This window comes from Pundamilia nyererei, unplaced genomic scaffold (assembly GCF_000239375.1).
Source record: "Pundamilia nyererei isolate P.nyererei 1_Seehausen unplaced genomic scaffold, PunNye1.0 scaffold00080, whole genome shotgun sequence".
Classification (NCBI taxonomy): domain Eukaryota; kingdom Metazoa; phylum Chordata; class Actinopteri; order Cichliformes; family Cichlidae; genus Pundamilia; species Pundamilia nyererei.
This window is the reverse complement of record NW_005187481.1, coordinates 1,304,108-1,323,751: the sequence shown is the minus strand read 5'-3', so window position 1 is coordinate 1,323,751 and position 19,644 is coordinate 1,304,108. Positions and strand designations below refer to the sequence as shown.

Here is a 19,644-nt window from a genome sequence, read left to right as displayed (position 1 = left end):
GGGCTTGTTATACAGTGAGATTTCAATAAAAAGAACACAAAATGCATTTAATGAAATTCAGATGCTGGGCCCTAGCTCACTGAATATCATTAAATGAGCTTTGTGCTGTTTTTCCATCTTCTTTTTGTAGAAGAGGTCCTTGAGTGCCCTTAATAATGTGGCAGATTTCATCATATTCCTGATTTAAAGAGGACAATGTCTGTCTTGTTCACTTGTTCTTTTCCATGCCCAAACCAATCTCCACAGATGTGCTTGCATAGTTTCTGGATCTGGCTCATGATAATATTCCATCTTTTATTTTATTTTTTTTTTTTTTACTTACTGAAGTTTTGTGAAGGTTCTCCACTAACCCGGTCTCTTCTTGTGCCCCCTCCCTCTTCTGTTTCTCTCTACATAGGATTTGGTTTCATAACATTTGACAGTGAAGACATCGTAGAGAAAGTCTGTGAAATTCATTTTCATGAAATCAATAACAAAATGGTAAGTCTGCGCATTATATTTTTTCCAATTCCAGGTGGACGTCGAAGGATTAATATTTGATTTCTTCTTTCCTTAGTATTAATAGCACAGCTGGTGTGGGTGCGTATGTGTGTGTCCATGTTCATATGCACAGGCTAGCACACGCACACACACATATAGACACTCTGTGGGTCTCTGGGTCTCAGGGATGTGAAAGCAGTGGTGTGTACTGCCCACAAACCGTGAAATTGTGTGGCTGAGTTCTGCCTGTCAGGCTGAGGGACGGGAGAGTGGAGCCTGTCCCTCTCTTTCTGAATCCCCTACCATGCACACACACGCGCGCACACACACACACACACACACACATACACAGGTAGAGATGTCCAGGGATCCAACAGGGAGGCTACTGGCAGAGGCCGAGTTCATTAGTCAGGGATTAACACCTTCCACAGAGTGCCAGTGATGCTTGTTTTATTTACACCAGTAATATGGTCATCCCAGAACTCCTCAGAGTTCAGCAGCAGTTTTCTAAGTCATCGTGTAACTTATGATAATTGGCAGGAAGCGTTTTCAGTGTAGAAAGTGTGACATTAGGTCCTCCTTCACCCAGTTCCACCTTGCAGGCGTCTTAAGAAATCCTGCGCCATTTAAGCACGTTTGCGGACGGCAATTGATTGGAGGAATAGTCGTCTTACTACCGTTCAGCAGTGCTCCTTCTCTTCGCTGTGGATCTTCACTCTCTTTCACAGTTCTTCCCTGGAAATGACTGACTGACCGGGTATGTGACTGACAGGACCAGTGTAGTAGAACCGTGTTCACCAGGGACCACTCTAGGTCACACATGACCCCCAGTATATGTCCCCGCGTGTCTCGGCACTGCATCACAGTCAGCGCTCAGGACCGAAACACAAAAAGCCAGAGTGTGACAGAAATAACTGTGTGCATGGAAGGTAGCGTGTCACAATCAAATGCTTCAGAGCCTTTGATTTGTAGACTCAGCACCGTGTGAACACACAAAAATCACGCAACGGTATGAAGTGTAACACCTGACAGTTGTAGATTTTCTAAACCCTTCTCTTAAAATAAAAAATTAAGTTACAAAAATAGTGGATGCAACTTTTTGTTTGTTACTAAATCTGAGCTCTGGAGAATATCCTGGCTGGCATAGTTTGAGCCCCTCTCCACCTTTTTACCTTAATTAAAAATTCTCATGATGTAAGTCAAACTCACAGCCTGTTTGTTAGAACTTGTAATTGGATAATAAATGAATCTTGAATTGTGTTTCCAATTACGAGGCTGAATTTCCTTAACTGAAAAAATTTGTTAATCTTGCATTTAAAAAAATACACTATTATGTATCAGTATGTTATTAAATTAGTTGCACACAAATTAAGGTTTTTAAATTAAGTTTAAAAGAGCACGAGTGGACTGTTCAGATTTTAAAAACACAAAACAATCCAATCTTTTATAACTGTCATTACTTAGCAAATAGTTATATGAAGTTCAAAGCAGGTAAATTATTTGCTTGTAAGCTTGCATAAATTAAGAAATTACAAGGACTTTTAGAGAACGACCGCTGCACAGGTCTTATACTTAAAAACAAGGCGTTACCCAATTGTCTTGTATGTGGGAACATGCTGTGCATAGCAGTCGAAAGCAAATACCTGTCAGCGAATATTATTAGAAACATAAAATCTCCTGATACACCTCAGTCTAACAGGCTTTATGTGAGAAAATGAGCACATGGTATATACTTGGTCAGCGATGAGGTGTATGTGCAGTCGGTCCACTGTAGCTAGCCCAGCTGCTCAAAACATCTGCTCAAGTGGATTCAAACTCACAAATAGTGTTACTGTCGTGCCAACTTCCATAGCCCAGGGATTCTCTGGCATTTACATTCCATCGGCAAAAACGCTTTCTGTCCAGAGAAATGGAATCTCACATACAGAATAGTTTTATTAGGATTATTCAAAGCTATACTGTTAATAAGTGCGATGTCAAAAATTAGTAACAATGTTGTCATGAAAAGCATGTGTCCTCTTTCATGCACATTCCAAATCTTTGCCTAAAGGGATGATATAGGAAAAATAAGAATAAGAATCTTCTAATTATACATATAAATAGAAAAGATTGTTATTACTACAGAGAGGAGTTTTTTGAGGAAGCGGATTAGAGAGAGATGGATGAGAAATTATAGGCTGTTTTTGTGTTGCCATTAACATTAAAGCTTTCTCTGATGCAACAGTCACTGTAAGGAAATGACTCGCTGTTACGTCACAGTTAATAACAGTTACTAATGTTGTTATTTATTTCACCTTTGCTGCTGAAGTGCTGTGTAAAGTGTAAGATTTGCTACCACGGGGGATGCATGGGGAGTTTGAGTGGTCAAAAGTGCATGTGACACACTGTTGTGCATTGACATGTTGAACCTAATAGGGCGTGCACAGAAAATGTTTCAAGTGCCACATAACTGCAAAAGCTGTATCCCTAGCCTGGTCACTCCACCTGGGAGTCCTAGAAACCCTAACAGACAAGATGAGATGGGTTTTTTTTCTCACTTGGGGTGGAAAGGACACCGTAAGGTCTGGTTTTCTAAGGCTTTTGTCACCTTTGTAACAGCCCCTGTTGGCAGTACCTACTGCACATTAAGTTCCTTTGGATACAGGAAATAAATCTTCTACAAAGTGCTGACATCTAGGAAGGATGTCAAAAGAGAAAAGAATTTGGAGTGCGTTGAGCATTTTTCTAAGACACAAAATGTTTTTTACCGTAGTTGCTCATAGGAGGAAACTGGTTATCCGGTGTCTGAAGCACCAGCACATAAAATAAAAAATGCCTCCTGTCTTCATCCTTATGAAGTACTATACAGAAATAGACCTCATCCATCCTCCCCATGAGTGTTATCTAAGATGGTTCTTGAATAATTGATGCAGACAGAAATTCCACCCCACTTGGGAGGGATGTGGATGTACAGGGCAGCCCACCTTCTCCTTGCATGTCCTCTCAGGAGCTCTGGCGGTGTACCAGGGTCAGCGTCCACTCAGATGTGAGGGACCGGACCTTTAAGTGACTTGGTCGCTCACCCTGTGTTCATGTGCCACCAAGGCCTCGCTCTCTCAGGAGCGCTTCATCTGTTCACTGTGAGTTCTGCCTCATACATAATTAAAAATAGGGTGCTGCTTAGCAAGAGTCTCATAACCTATGACACCAGCTGCACTGACTTCTCCATTAGCCTGCTTTAGCAAATGTAGGCTGTGATAAAAGTATCGATCATCCCCTCCAGGGCCACACGTGATTGTGGAAACATGATTTAGCTACCATGGCATCCACCCCTGTATTAAAACCAGTAAATATTTTCAGAGTAAAAAAAAAAATCAATACGGGGGAGATTACGTGACAGTTTTCTGGTACTTTTTTTAACACTTTATCACACCTTCCCCATATATGAATGTCTATATCATATTGTGGCGAGACAGCACCTTATTAACAAGTAACGGCTGTGACTTGTGTTTTCTTAGACAGGAGTACCCCCCCCAACAAATCACATACACCACCCTGCTGTTATGCATGCACAGATAATTCATAATAATACCTATCAAGTATTGGCTCTTATGAGTGAGCAGTGTGCCATTAAAATGGAGTCACATTGGTTTCAGTGAAGTGCTTTAATGTAATGTTCTTTAATGTGTTATTTTCAATATTCAGCGAATGAGTAGCAAATGATCACAACAGGAGGGAGAAATTTTCTGTTCGCTGTCAATTTCTCACTGTGTCTTCCTGACATGACCAGCCAATTACTGCGCCGAGGAGAATAAGCTCCGACTCTCCAAGTCGCTAAGGAGAAGACTAATATAAGTAGGCGTTTATACAATAGCTCCTAACGCAGAGATACAGATGTACTCTGCACAGTGTATTGACTCAAGCATAATGTTGAAAGAGAAGTAGTAAAATGTATAATGCAGCCCATATATTTCTGTGGCTACGACGTGTGTTTCACAACAGCACCATATGGTACTTTGCTGTCATTGAAAGCACGGAAAGCATTGTTTTTCTCCAAAATCATCTTGATCTTTGATTCACAGTTTTCTCTTTTTAATGTTCTGCAGGGATAAAATAATTCAAGTTAGTACTTAAAAGATTCGACTCATTTGTAAGCCTTTATACCAGATTTACAATAATGAATGTGTAGTTGCCGCCAGCTGGATAAACTTGCCTGCTCTGGTGCATGCTGTATAATACTGTGCCAGATTTTTATGCACTTTCAATGTTTGGACCCTTATGTAGCACACAGCATAATCTCTGATTGTATTGTACGATACAGATTCAGATTCATAGGTCATATTGACACGGACCACAAAAAGAAAAAAACAGTGTCCTAAAGAATCATCTTCAGTGACGAGATGATTTGCTCATCTCAACATCATTGAGTCAGTCCGGATTTATATGAAAAAACAGAAGCAACTGAGGCCGTCGAAATCAATAGATGAACTGTGGCGAGTTCTCCAAGATTCTTGGAATAACCAACCTGCCAGGAGTCCTGAACAAATGCTGGTTAGTGTGTGGAGGAGCGTTTATGCTACTCAAAAGCAAAGGGTTGTCACATCAAATGTTAATATTGATTTAGGGCTTTTCTGTTTGGTGCACTATTAGGTTAATTCAGTGGTGGAATGGAGCATTGTTTCAATTAGCGTTGGTAGTGGAGAAAGCATGACATACTTTAGGAATATTTGAAAATGTGATTGGAATGATTCTATGAATAAAATTACTCCCATTAGGTTAAAAACACAGCAGGAGCCAGGATTCTCCAAATCCACTTTCCGTTTTCTTAACCCTCTCAAGGCAGGCGTTGCAGATTTGCAACAGTTAAAAGCTAACAACCTGATTACCCCACATACATATTTTATGAGTTTTTTTACTCAGAAGTACCACTGCAGGTATTATTTTGTGTATTAGCAACAAAAACTTAATTTGTGCCTGAGAGGGTTAAAGGGGATGAATAAGGTATCAAACCACATCATTACTTGATCGTGATTGGACCATTAATGACAATATGTAAACATTACTGTTTTTCCAGTTTAGTCAAAGAGCTGGATTTCTGGTGATTTTTATCCAGCCTGTACAGGGTCCTGGGTATTTTCCTGCATAGTGCTCTTAGTTTCATTTGGCAATCTGCAGGGATTGCTGTGCTGATTTGAGTTTGAAGCTATGAGGTTTTAAAGTGTGCATGGTACCCTTGTAGATCTTATATTACATAAATAACCCCTGGACACACTCGGTTATTGCCAAAGACTAAATGTGTTATCAGTATTTTGAAAAAGATTTTTACAGAGAGAGACTTAAGTCTTTGGGCTGTTGAAAATGTCTTGGAAAATATTTTTTTAAAGAGTGGAAATCTTTAACAGTCTTTGAACATGAAGTGCTTAATAAGGGAGTAGGACCACCCTTTGGAGTAGTTTAAGTCCCTCATGGAGGGTTGCCTTACAAGTTCTCGACTGTAAGTAATTGGATGTTTACCGCTTACTGAAGAAGGAAAGCTTTGAGGGATGAAGGAGGTTGAAATCCACTTTGCACTCTGCTCTCCAGGATGTCCCATAAAAGCTCAGTGATGTTCACATCTGCTGAGTGAAGAAGTGATGGAAGCCATTTGACTTTAACCTGATGATCATGGTCTCACTGTTGAATGTCTCTCAGTGTCTACAGAGACAATATCATCTTGTAATATAGGAGTATGACAAGAAAGCAGTGTAAGCATCATGGGGTGCACCTGTCCTTAGAATGACCTCATATTCCTTAGCCTTTATATAACCAGACAGAGAGATAACATCAGACATAATGACTCATGTGAGATTGAAGGCCATTGAAGGCATCGTTTTGCTTTATCCAAAACTTCTTACCATTATCATACGTCTGTGTACCAACACTCAGATGCCCAATTTTCCTACTGACAATTCATACAAGTGCCTCTGTTGTAAATATATACTTTATATAATGCATTACATATAGCCTTTGTTTTGTTTGTTTTTTGTTTTTTGTGTATCTTTTGCTTGAGGTTTTAAATGAGAGAAATGCTCCAGGTAAAATCGTTGAAATGCTAGTAGTTGGACCCATATTAGAGAAAATGGTTTTAAAAATACACAGTAGCGACCTCTTCTTGAAAAAAAAATTATAAATTGAGTATCAAAGTGTCAAATTGTGTGTGTAATTGTCTCAAAAAGCAAAACTCCATTATCTGCTGCCCATCAAAAGGCCCATTAAACTCAATAAACACTCATATTACATATTTAGAAAATCTCCACTGATTCTTTTTCTTTTCTTAGGATGCATATAAACTACCCCCCCTCCCCGACTCACCATGCCTGACAGCCTGACTATGGGCAGAGCTGTGATATTCCATAACTATTCAGTTCATGTGTTTTGACTTTTTAGCTCTGAGTGGGAGCTGGAGTAAATGAATCACACTGTTTCCATTCTTCAGTCTATCAGTCTGCTGATGGAATCCATTCACTAGTGAAGCTAATAGCAGCTGTACACCTCCCCCTCCACATGCACACACACACCTAACACCCACAACATTCATCCCTGAAGGACAGTCATTGCCAGTTCATCCCGCCCACACCTTCCCGTCATACCTACAAGGTTAATATGTATGGGAGATGCATTGAAAAGGTCATAACTGGAGCGCTTTACCGATCTGTATCATAGGGTCTGCACATAAAAAAACAAAAAACAAGGACAGTTTGCTTTATTCTCTGTCTGGGGGCTATATTACTACATATGGCAGAAGTAGTGTTTGTGATGTACTACAAGTCCATCTTTGAATAGGCTCTGATGCATATCTACGCCTCAAAAATTTGACTTCAAGCCTAGTTATTAGTAGCTAGAGAATACTATACTGCCCAAAAGAAAACAAATCTTAATTTTACAGCAGAACAAGGATAGTTTAGAAAAAGAAATGGAAAAGAATTTACAGGGACAGAATTGGTCTGGCTAATGTACACTACATCCTTTCAATTTTTTCCTTATCATTGTTAAGCTGCACTCTCCCTGAAAAATAGAGAAATAAAGTAAATAATTATCCCAAGTAGCCCTATAGACTTTTTAACAAGCATTCTTTCCAGGGAAAGGACCCAAACAAAATATAATTTAGTACATATATCTGTTGTTATTTTACCATGCTAGACTTTCCAAACTGATGGTCTGCTGGGATGGGATCTGTCTCCTTATATTATACAGCTTTTTGGGGTTTCTGGGTTTGGATTCTTTTATGCTTCCAATGAAGTAGCTTACAGCTTGCTTGGGCAAAATTAAAGGTCTACAGTTGATGTATACTGGAACCTAACAAGCATAGTTATCCTAATTAACCTTCTTGGAAAGTGTAAATGTGGTTATACGGATATTCTCATTCCTTAAAATATTAAACTAATTATTAGTGTGAGAAGAACTAGAACTGGATAAGAAAATACACGTAGTCAGGTAGGTGTCCCTCCTCCTGCTGAAAAGGAACACACTCTACAGTCAGGGTGGTCTAGTTAAGGACATGCAGTATTGTGCAAAATCATGAGCCAAGCCTTTCTTTATAGTTTATTCCTAGGAGCCACATTTTTAAAGTGGTCTTGTATAGTAGTTTTCCAGGCTTTCTGAAGGCCTTTCTGAAGCTTTTCTTCAGATTTTTCAAAAGTTTTCAGTCTAGTCCTTGTACTTGATCATTTTCAGAGAATTTTGTTTGTTTTGTAAGCCACTTACTACCTATGAATCATTCAAGTATAACAAACACCTAATGCAAGGTATACACCAGTGCTGTATCAACACATAACAGACAACTTAGCAAATAATGTTTTAAATTGTATCTTTAGAGATATAGTTACTAGCAGTCTGTCTCAAAAACACATAATTTTTTTCCCATTTCTGTATGAAGTGAAATGCCAAAAATAGCACAATTTGACAGACATAAAATAACATTGGTGCATCAACAAGATGATTCCTAAAGAGGTATTAACCAAAGACTTGCTATATCATTGCATGATGAGCAATTATATCCCTAAAAATATATACATTTTGGAGGAAACTGGACAAGTGGAGTAGAAAAAACGTGGAGGCTTAAAAAACTTCAGGTTTTGATTTACACATCTTTCATAGCAACAGAAAAGTGGTTAGCTAGCCACTTCTGCCACACATGTGACATGCTACTCTTGTTAGGATAACTCATGACATTTTACATTGTAGAATGTTAGCTAAGTTGCTACTGGAATTTTCCACTCCATGACTTGTGACAGTTATACTTCCTTCAAAGTTAGCAGCTTTTTCTCCACTCATTGCTAAGTTGCATAAATCTCAGAACATTCTGATTTTACAGCAGTGTCGCTCACAGCGTTAACATGATTTCAATCTTGGCAAAATCTGGGCAAACATGGACCTACTTGGAAATAGTAGCGAGTGACCCAAGCAAGGTCAGCCAGAAAAGACCACTGGAAGCATAACACTGGCTAGATCACATTAGAACAAGTTGCCTAATTATTGCACAGTTTATCAAAAAAAAAAAAGGGTTTAACTCATTCTTTATGTTATTGAAACTTCAAACACAAGCCATATGTTGTTACAAAATGTTTTAGTATCAGTGTTGTAGACTTGTAGTCAAGACCGCCTAAACTAAGACAAAGTCAATACCAAGACCAGAGGGTATTGAGACCAAGACAAAGTCGAGACGAGACCGAGACAAAAAAAGTCTTTAAACTGCAGCCAGATGCTGCTTCGTTTACGGGTGTCAGGCATATTTATGTGTTTTTGCAATGCACTTGCACAGACCTCCTCACCGCTGTCTACTGTCTCACTCACTTACTGAGAGGACAGTCAGTAAGCGAGTCGTGTCTCTCACCCTCTGTTTTTCACATAATGATATTATCCTATATCCTCGCATGTGATTGGCCACAATATGGAGGGATTGGAGCATAGCTGAGCCACTGTGTGAGAGCTGTGCAGCGAAACAAAATCAAGTGAGGAGCCAGCTTTCGCTCAATGGGAGTCGACTCTTCTGATTCACTACAAAGCACTCTCTAAGCATGGCTCTTAGAGCTGATGCTTTTGCGCATGACACATTATCGAACGTTACGTTGTACGTCATGGATACTGTTGACTCCAAATCTCCAAATCTATGTCGATTTGAGACAGCAAGACCGAGACAGCGAGACCAAGACAAGACCGAGGGATCCAAGACCAAAGTCAAGACAAGACCAAGACCACATAAAAGTGGTCTCAGGACTGGTCTTGGTCTCGAGACATCCAACTCTATAGTGTTGCCTTCACAGACGTACTTGTTACCTTCTGACTTTATCTTCGGTATGCAGTGATGTAAGTCTCAAGGCTAAGCTATCGTCTGCAGTATCTCAGTGCATGAAAGGCAGAAACATTTTAGTATATGTTGAAAGCACACACGTTGAAGTAACCACACCTTGTCAACACTTTGTGACAGGAATCCACTTTACTAGTTACTTAGCGTTTATACTGTGTGTGTGTGTGTGTGTGTGTGTGTGGGTTTCAGATCTCGTGAGTGCCGTTTCTGAGAAATATGGTATAACTTTTCTGGCAGGGAAGGCAAGGCAGTTTAATGGTGTGTCCCTTTTCTCGACAGGGTGCAATGGTGCTCAAACACCTTCATTGATAGTGTTTAAATTGTGGATCAGGAGACTTTTCACAACACAATATTGTGCAGCCTTCAATAAATGCAAGAGTCCTTGACAAATTACACAAGCTATAATTCTGAAAAATGATCCCCGTTAAAATAAGGACCTGTGTTCCCTTCATACTCTGAATGTGCCACAAGGTCTTTCCACATGGTGAAATTTGAATCTCTACTCTCTTGGCTGCTGAACCTTTGCAGTTCTTCGTTGCCGGGCTCCGAATTGTCTCTCTGTCCTTTCTCTTCCTTACTGTTTGATTTAGTCGACTATGAAAAGCTCTTGCCTCCTTTGCTCTCAACCTCCTGTGTGTCTGAAGCAGGTGAACACCCACATACTCACACCACCACAGAACCCGGCCCCTGACTGGTTTTAAATCCATGACAAGGAGCCCGCACTCTGAATATCAAAAGACCCGCATCTGAGAGCATGTAGGCATGACTCACACCTGGCTCTGTCTTACTCCCAGCAGACTACCTGAGCGTCCATCTCGCTAGTTGTTGCAGGGGTTTCTTGAAGAGGCTGATCAGCTGCTGCCGCGTTTGAAAGTGTGGATAGAACTTGAATGTATTTGTCACCCGGCTATGTGAACATTGAAAATCCCAGCAGTGTGCTGGGATTTTTAACACGCCCATTTGTCCCACCCGCTTCCTGCTTCCATGCCGCGGGTCATTTTCAGACGGGAAAAAGCGCCTGTGCTCTCTTCAGCACTATGTCAAACCATACAAGGCACATAAGAAGGGTAGAGTAGCTGTGACAGCTACAAAGTGGCTGAGGGAACTGTGTACTTTAGTTGGTCTGCTTCAAATAAAAGAGCCACTAACAGCAACAAATCACAGCTCTGCAACACAGCAACTTCCCCCCGTGATAGAAACCTTTTTCATTAGTGTTCCCTTTTTTACATGTCTCGCTCTCTGCTAGATACAGTGTACAGAGCTTGTTACACTATGCATTCAGCACAGAAGTTTTCCTTGAGTTTGGCAACTTGAAATAGCATGTTGTGTCTACCGCTGTGCATGTATGACTGGTGTGTGAATACTAATGTGCATCACTGGCCTGTCAGAGTCGCAGGCCTATTTGTATGGATGCTAGGCTATACCTTGGTTGAGGTGTGCACAGGACTGGTGCAGTAGCCTGTCTTGTGCAGCAGGCCAGGATGACATGTGAATCGCAGCAGCCGAGAAAGCCCTGTTTAAGTGGAGGCAGTAGGGAGAAGCAGGCAAGAGCCAGGAGGCAAACAGACAAACAGATGGACAGGCTGATGCCAAGCAGGCAGTGGAGCAAATAGATTGTGCAGCATGGTGAACAGACTCAGCCTACCAAAGAACAACCAACAGACACAAGACCGTGCCACCCTTGTCAGCTGCTTGTGCTTCTCTATAATTCATAGAGATAGGATAGATATGTGGTAAATAGGACTCTCATCTTCCTCCTTCTTCTCATCTGCCCCTGTCACATCCCTCATTTGATATGTGTTATGTAGGAGGAGGAGATGTCAGTCTTGCAAGATGGGAAATGAACAAACCTGTATGTGGGAGAAGTGAAGTGAGAGGAATAAATGCAGGAAAGAGATGAGCGCTGCAGGTGGAATTGGACTGCGGGACACTGGGGACTTCAGCCCAGCAACAATACACAAATGCACAGTACACAAACAGAAAAACAAAGCCCTTACTCAGTTTCAAAACACACCCTTTTTGGCTTTAGGATTTGAAGCTGTTTTTGCAACAAAAACCCCCAAAAACATTTAAGGTCAATGAAAAATGATAGCAAAGGAATAACGATTTGTCAAATGACAGGACTTGTTTGAAGATTAGTCCTTTTGTTAAAAAAAAAAGAAAGAGTCTGGACATACTTCCACACTGTGGGAGTCTGGAGAGCAGAACTTCTCCTACCTTTATGTTTTAGAAACTCATGGAAACTCAAGTATTTAGCCTGTATTTCCCTGAGGGTTTGGGCACATGCTCACTGGAGCAATAACCTTTGCTTTAATGCAGGAGAAGATTGTAAGTTTTCCTTAGAGACTTTGCTCTAAAATGTGAGGTGTTCAGATTTGCTCAGTCTGTTTTTTCCCCTTCTCTCTCTATGGAAAACATCTAGCACTGTGCAAGTCAAACAGAAAACCACCTTAAAGAGCTGACACAGCCCTGTCAGATCTGTCGGGCTGCGTACCAACACAGACTAATGCTTTGGTGTGTGTATGTGTGTGTTTGTTGTCTGTCTACATAGGTAGAATGTAAGAAGGCCCAGCCCAAGGAGGTGATGTTCCCACCAGGTACACGGGGGCGAGCCAGGGGTCTGCCCTACACCATGGATGCCTTCATGCTGGGGATGGGCATGCTAAGTGAGTTATACTTGTGCAGATATCTAAACAGGACTCCATGAATATTTGGGCACATTTCCATGAGATCTTTTGGTGATAAACCAAAAGACTTGTTTCTGGTGTTTTTACCTCATTTTGCCAATCCCGTGATGGTCAATCAAGAAAAAGGCCGATGCATACAATTTTTACGGCAAAACTATGTTTTGTTTTATCCAGACCAAATGCCAGACGTGCACACCATTCAGTCACCAATTTCTATCTGCTTAAAAAATCAACTTATGCAAACTTTTGTCTAGATAGCCCCATTAGGTGGGCGCTGCCCCTAATTAGGCTGCTTCAAGGTGTGCCACCAGTGGCCACTGTGGTCTATTTCTGGTTGAGTGTGGTACAGCCAGCCCCTGGGCATATAGGAGCAGACCAGCACATTAGCAGGCTAAATGAAGAGGAAAATTGGTGTAATGTCATATTAAGGATTCATCACTGTGCCCCCCTTAATGGGTAATGAAGGGGACACACATGTCAGAGAGAGATCTCATCTACAGGGACCTCAGCTGCTGGCCCACCCCTCTTCATTACCATCCAGCCTATGCCTGTGGCCCTTTTTATTTAACACTATTGCACTCTCTCCCTCCCTGCCTCCCCACTCACCCGCTATCCATCTATGTGTCTGTATGTCTGTCTGTAACCAAATGGATTTGCAATCACATTAAAGATTTATTTTTTCATTTTTTTTTTTCAGAAGCAAAAGAGACATATCGCTGATTGTAAGAAACTCATTTTGCGCTGCACGTAGCCCCTCCCTCTCACAGCAGGTGCAGGTGCATTTGTGTCTCCCGCAGCTCTCAAAGCTGATATTCATATTTCGCTGTCGCTTGTTTTGCATTTTCTCAAAAACTGAACAATCACTGAGGCCCAAAGCTATTCTTACCAAAGAAGAGGGCAGTAAACTAATTATCTATGTTATCTATCTATCCATTTATCTATATACAGTTGCTTTAACTGTCATGGTTATTGCAGCCTTGACCTTTCCACGGGGGTGATTATACAGTTGTTTGTGGTAAAAGTGTTGATACGTTTGGCTGAGTGCTTCTGTCAACTCTATCTAAGTCGCTCCCAGTTCCATCTCATCTGTTAGAAGTATTTAACAAGCACAGTGAACTTTTCAGAACTTATTACAGACTAATGTGTCTGCGAAGAGGAGAGCACTCTTCCCCTCCATTGGGAGACGGCAGGCAGAAAGGCAGTGATGTGCTCATGTGAGAATATTAACAGCCAACTTGTTTGGAGACACTCTTATCTAAATGAAATTGGAACAAGGACAGTGAAACATTCCTTTATATAATTTGCATTTGGAAAAAGGGACCCTAGGCTCATTATTTAAGAAAGTGTAAGCTCCTTTTGTGCCAAATCTCATTAAAGCCATCCCTAGCTCCTTTGTTTACTGCCTCTAATCGAGGCATTTATCTTTATTGTGTTGCGCCGATGTATGTTTGCTGAAATTAATACACATTTGAGCCTGGGCGAGGCATGGATGTACCAGATGGATAATTGATTTTAAAGTGAATCAGAACTGTTGAGCCATAAAATAGGTACATTAGCATGCATATTAATAAGGCAAATAAGAGCACTAAGAGGCCGCCACAAGGCCAGACACAATGGCAGGCTTCATTTAGTGAAATAGTAGGAGAGACAGTGAGTTATCTCCTTCTTCCCCGTACTTTCTCCCCACCTACCACATTGTCTTGTCTGAAAATATTTGTGAGTTTGCACATACTAAGACTTTCATGAGATAGGAGATGAACTTAGTATGTATCTCAGGCTAGTGTCACTTTATATTTGGCTCACTCCTTTGACACACTGTGCACACACATAACTGAAAACTCTTTGCTTAGTAAAAAAAACCAATTTTAATGCGGTACATCAGACAAGGAAAGTGGTCTTGCTGTTTCAGAAAATGTCAAAATAAGGACGTATGGGAAGCTCGGGTATCTAAGCCAACAATTTTAGTTTGGCACTTATTCTGTTTGACAGTATCAAACACATAATATCCAATATTTTGCAGTCTGTGATAGGTTTTTTGTTGTATCGTATCACAGTTCTTTTCAGACCAAACAAACAATGAGAGGCTTTGTGAAAGCCGTCCATCTGTAACTTCCCGGTGATGACTTCTCATCAGCAGCTGATGAGCATTGTTATTTTTTTTTTCTGGCGTAGCCTCTGTCCTACTTCATCCATACCAGGTTAAGGTTCCCCTCACCGCCTCTCAGCGTTGCATTTCTTTTTGTCTGCTAGAAAAGGGGAGAGGGTCTGAGAGAGGCATTTTCCCATTGGGTTGGGAATAAATTGAACTTTTTCATGGACAGCAAACACTGATTAGATATTTATGACCAAGGTCAACCTTTCTGATTCCAGCTGGCAAAGGCTCTGAGGCATACAGAACAGAGCATCACACACATTCTCCCTCCCTCACTCACACACACGCACACATAGCTTGCCCACACTCAGACGCATGCATGCAAAATATGTTTTGACGCCTTGCAAGCACATACACACAAGTGCATGTATACATATATATATAAAAACATATATGTATATGGTATATGGATTGTGCACACATACTTTCTAAATGTTTTACTTAGTTGTATTTAATGTAATACCAATTATCCAGCACTCTCTAGAGAAATGCAGTTTCTAAATTACGGTCTTGACATTTGAATGGTATTGTGACTGCAGCCACTTTATCGGGGTAGTACACAGCTAACGAGAGCTGAGGACACACGTGCCTGAAAGAGGTTTCAGAGGTCAGTTACTGAGGTGTAGCTTACACACAACAAAGAAAGAGTTATCAAGGCTGATTCATTCTTAGCCTTAAGGACGTCATCGTGCTAGGTAATTTAGTCCAGACTTATGGTTGTAGATGATAATAGCTTGAGGAACACAGATAAAGACTTAGACATATACTATAATTAGGGGGTTAATTATGTTTATATTACCTTTGATGGTGCTCAAGCTCTCAGTCGTCCCCCCTCCCCACGCACTCATCTCAAATTTTCTTATGTCTGTATACCGCTTCCTAGCTGCCTGCTCCCTCGCACCCCGTTTCTCAATATGTTGCCCACAGCTGCTTCTGTCTGAAAACTGTCCAGCTAATTAACTGGTGGGTCTGTGGTAGTAATAAGAATCATGACAGCAGATGAACAATACATCTGCTACTCTTAAATTTTTCTAATGACACTGGGTCCACTTTGGGCCTCATTGCAACTCGCCATTCACCCAGGGACTGTACAGCTTTTAACCAAGTCTCTACCCCCACAGAAACCACTGACTTTGATTTATGCATGACAGTTTTAAAATATTCCATTTGTATCAAGATTATAATTCCCTAGCTAAGCTTTAGGTAATGCTTCGATTGTATAAAAATTATTCTTGATAATTCCAATTTTGATGTATTGCAGATACATCATGCAAATGTATGATCATCAATCAGTAAATCAATATTAATACAACTTTTCAGATAAATGCTTCAGATAACAAGTAATCGAATAACAATTAAATTCAAGTTCTGTTTTAATTTTGTTGTAAAACTTTTTTAAACTAGCAAAATAAACGAATAATTTTACTACCTTGTAGGTACAAATGTGCAGCTGCCTCTTGTGTGACCATATCATTTTGACAAACTACTGTACATTAGCTATATTACTACACATGAACCTTTCTGTTACTGTGAAGAGATATAGAACATAAACAGACACCGACATCTCAAGGAGCCTGCTATAAAGTGTTATTACACTGAGCTATAAAAGTGCCAGATAACTTAAGGTTAAATAAAGAGTGAAAATAAATTAGATAGTTAAGAACCAAGAGCAGCTGTATTTGTGTGGGAGCATATCAGTGCTTTGGTTTCCAACCATTTGCTGAATTTGGGACCAGCTCTTAATACCCAGCACAAATAAAGAGCTAAACTAAAAATGTATGAAGCTTTAAAAAAAAAAATTCAATACTAACTGCTTTGAGTACCTTAAACGTGTTAAATATTTTTTGTACAATTGTGTCATTGTCCATCTTCAGTCACCAAGTCTGCTCCCCTAAAACATTTTTGTTTTTTACAATCAGGGCCTCAGTCGTATCGTTGTAGCCATTATTTTTGCTGGCTATAAAAACATTTTACAGACCAAATTAATCAGTGAGATCTCAAACTATGGCAGAATTCCTGAAAAATAGTCCTGTTAAATTTATGCCACCTCTAATTGGGCTTAGAGCACAAACACACATGGCAAGCCACCAGACTTAGTGTACGAAGTATTTTTCTAAACAATAATAGAAGTTTTTTCAGACATGTATTTAATGAGGGGTTCCTTTCATTTTAAAACTGTAACATAATAGTTTATTTGTCAAGATAAAAACAATTAGAATAAGATCCTGAAGGCCATCCTGTGTGAATATATTTTCGAATATATAGTTAGGTCTAGTCTAGTATTTGGACAATAAGACTTGTTTTTAAATTTTGCCTGTCTACATGACCGCATTGTATTGAAAATTAAGCAATCAAGGTATAATTGAGTATTGAATTTCGGATTTAATTAAAGGGGTTTAAAAATAATAATAAACACATTTTTTACACATCCCCTCTCTTTTTAAATGCTCAAAAGTAATATCACATAAGCTGTTTTCCTTTATCTTATGACAAATTAGGGGATAAAAGTTTGAAAGTTTAAGTGTAGAATTTGCATTTGGTAGTTGTTCCTGAGAACTCTTAAAATGCAGATCAGACAGGTGTCATTGGATGTGAAAAGACCATCATTAGGCTGAAAAATAAAACGGACTTATCAATGAGATAGAAGAATTTTAAACCGAGGTTTAACTTGGATGATGTGAAGAGAAAAGCATGGAAAATGAAAGGAAGGGCTAATTATCCATGTGTAACAAATTATCTGTAAAATATAGTGGAGACAATGTTAAGGCACGTACAGCTGCTAGCAGAACCAGATCTTCAGTTTTTATTGATGGAGCGCTGATAGCAGTACCAGGATGAAATCTGGTGTGTACAGATGTTTATTTTTCTCAGACTCTAAGCCTGTAGTACTAATAGAATGGCACTTCACAATACAAATGGCACACTTTTCATTCTTCATGCTACAGTCACAACAGGGAAAACTGTGGCCAAGACCATGGCACAACCCAAATTATTGTCACTGTGTGAAGCTAACTTGCAGTCAATAGGACTTTATAATGGTTGCTTGGAAGACGGGGATCAGGTCAGCAACCACTTGCACATCTTCAAAGTGTCTTTGATGTGCCAAGATGGCGTTAAAACAGCAAAAAGATGGAATAATTCTACCATCTGTCTGATATCAGTTGGTGAATAAATGGGGTTAAGTTAGCAATTACATGGAGTGTCTTTGTGGTAATACACTGTTTAACTGTAAATTTGTGAAAGTAGACGTTTCTAATCCCCCCCAAAGCCACATGTCCATTAATACTATGACTGCTCCCAGACTACCAAAAAAGCAAACCAAAAAAAGCGGCAAATAATGATTCAAGCATAAAAGAAAATCGCAAAGTAAGAATAATAAAGCATCCTTGACTGTACCAAAGTGTAAAACAGTTAAACACAAATTCTTAAACATCCTTGTTTAAGCCAGCCAATTTATTAATCAACCAAAGACCCAGACAAAATTTTAAACCTTAACTTTCAGCCTTTTACACCAAACTGGAAAACACAAAGAACAGTTTTGTTTGTTGGTATCTCTTGGTTCTGAATTCTTCAACATTTTGTTTGAGTTAGTGCTCAGTAATTATAGTTTAACATTGATGTAGATGCTGATAATGACAGCCTCAACACTAGAATTAATCTACTATTAGACTCAATTGACTTCTCTCAAAATGTAAGTGAGCCCACACACCACTTTAACCATACTGAACATGTTCTGACATCTTACATAGAACATAGAACCAGAACACTACTTATCAGCATTTGCTGAGAACCCTTTATTGTCTGATCACTTCTTAATAACTTTTAAATTTACAGATTACAGAGCAGTCTGGAATAAATGTCAATACAGTAGATGTCTTTCTGAAAGTGTTGTTACCGCATTCAAGGATGTAATTTCTCCACTGTTGTCTTCAATTGCATGCACAACACCAATGCAGAGGCTGATTATCTCATTAATTACATCCCCATTGTGTACAACCCTGGATATTGTGGCTCTGAAAAGAGAAACCCTCAAATCACTAGTGCTTGACTCACAAACACAAATCTTCATTTAGCCTGAGAAAAATATTTTCTTGCTCTTTAAAAAGAAAACAACCTCAGGTCTCTTTTTAAAATTTTTATTCAGGGTTAACAGGGAGTCAGAGCTCTTTTAAGACAAGCATTCCCGTAATTTTAACTAATGATTTCACAAATTTCTGTACAAATAAAATTGTCATCATCAGAGAAAAAGATAGTCATCCTCAAAACACAGACCATTATTATGGTTCGGTACTACTTAAACTCTACAATTGATCTCTCTGAGTTAACTTCAATAATTGCTTCCAAACCATCAACATGTCTATTAAACCCTCATTCCTACTATTCCTACCATTAATTAGTGTTTCAATCTTAAATGTGAATAATATATCTCTGTTAATGGGCTGCCTACCACAGGCCTTTATGTTGGCAGTAACTAAACCATTAAATTTAAAAATCTGTCACTTGACCCAGCTAGATTAGCTAATTATAAACCAATCTTCAACCTTCCTTTTATCTCAAGCAATGTTTTTTTTTTGAAGAGTTTAGTCAGTATACAGAATTAATCACAGTAAAGAAACAGCAATCAACACTGTTGACCACAATATTTTATTAAAGAAATAAGAGCATGCTGTAGGTATCAAAGGCATTGTGCTGCAGTGCTTTGAATCATATCTATCTAATAGACTCCAGTTTATTCATGTAAATGAGGAGTCCTCTTCATGCTAAGGTTAATTATGGAGTAGGGCTGCCACAAACGATTATTTTGATAGTTGACTAGTCACCAAGTGTTTAAGGTATGTACTAACTAAAAATAAAGACAAGATGATAATTTATTAAATTTTAATTAAATTTGCAGATTGTTTCGGTGGAGTTTAATAAACTCAGCCGTCTGCTACTTACTATCTAAAATATAACAGGACACCGGAGTATATTCTTGAGCATCTCACACTTCTGATAATCAG

The 19,644-nt window shown here is 39.5% G+C and overlaps 1 protein-coding gene across 12 annotated transcripts in view; it reads left to right on the top strand.

The window, feature by feature from the left end:
* Positions 1-19,644, top strand: part of msi2b (musashi RNA-binding protein 2b) — a 272,159-nt gene that overhangs the window by 206,199 nt on the left and 46,316 nt on the right. For all 12 annotated transcript variants that reach the window (XM_005737865.1, XM_005737859.1, XM_013912045.1 and 9 more), the window contains 2 exons: positions 398-480; positions 12,357-12,471. In XM_005737865.1, the coding sequence (XP_005737922.1) occupies positions 398-480; positions 12,357-12,471 (198 nt within the window). The remainder of the gene's footprint in view (positions 1-397; positions 481-12,356; positions 12,472-19,644) is intronic.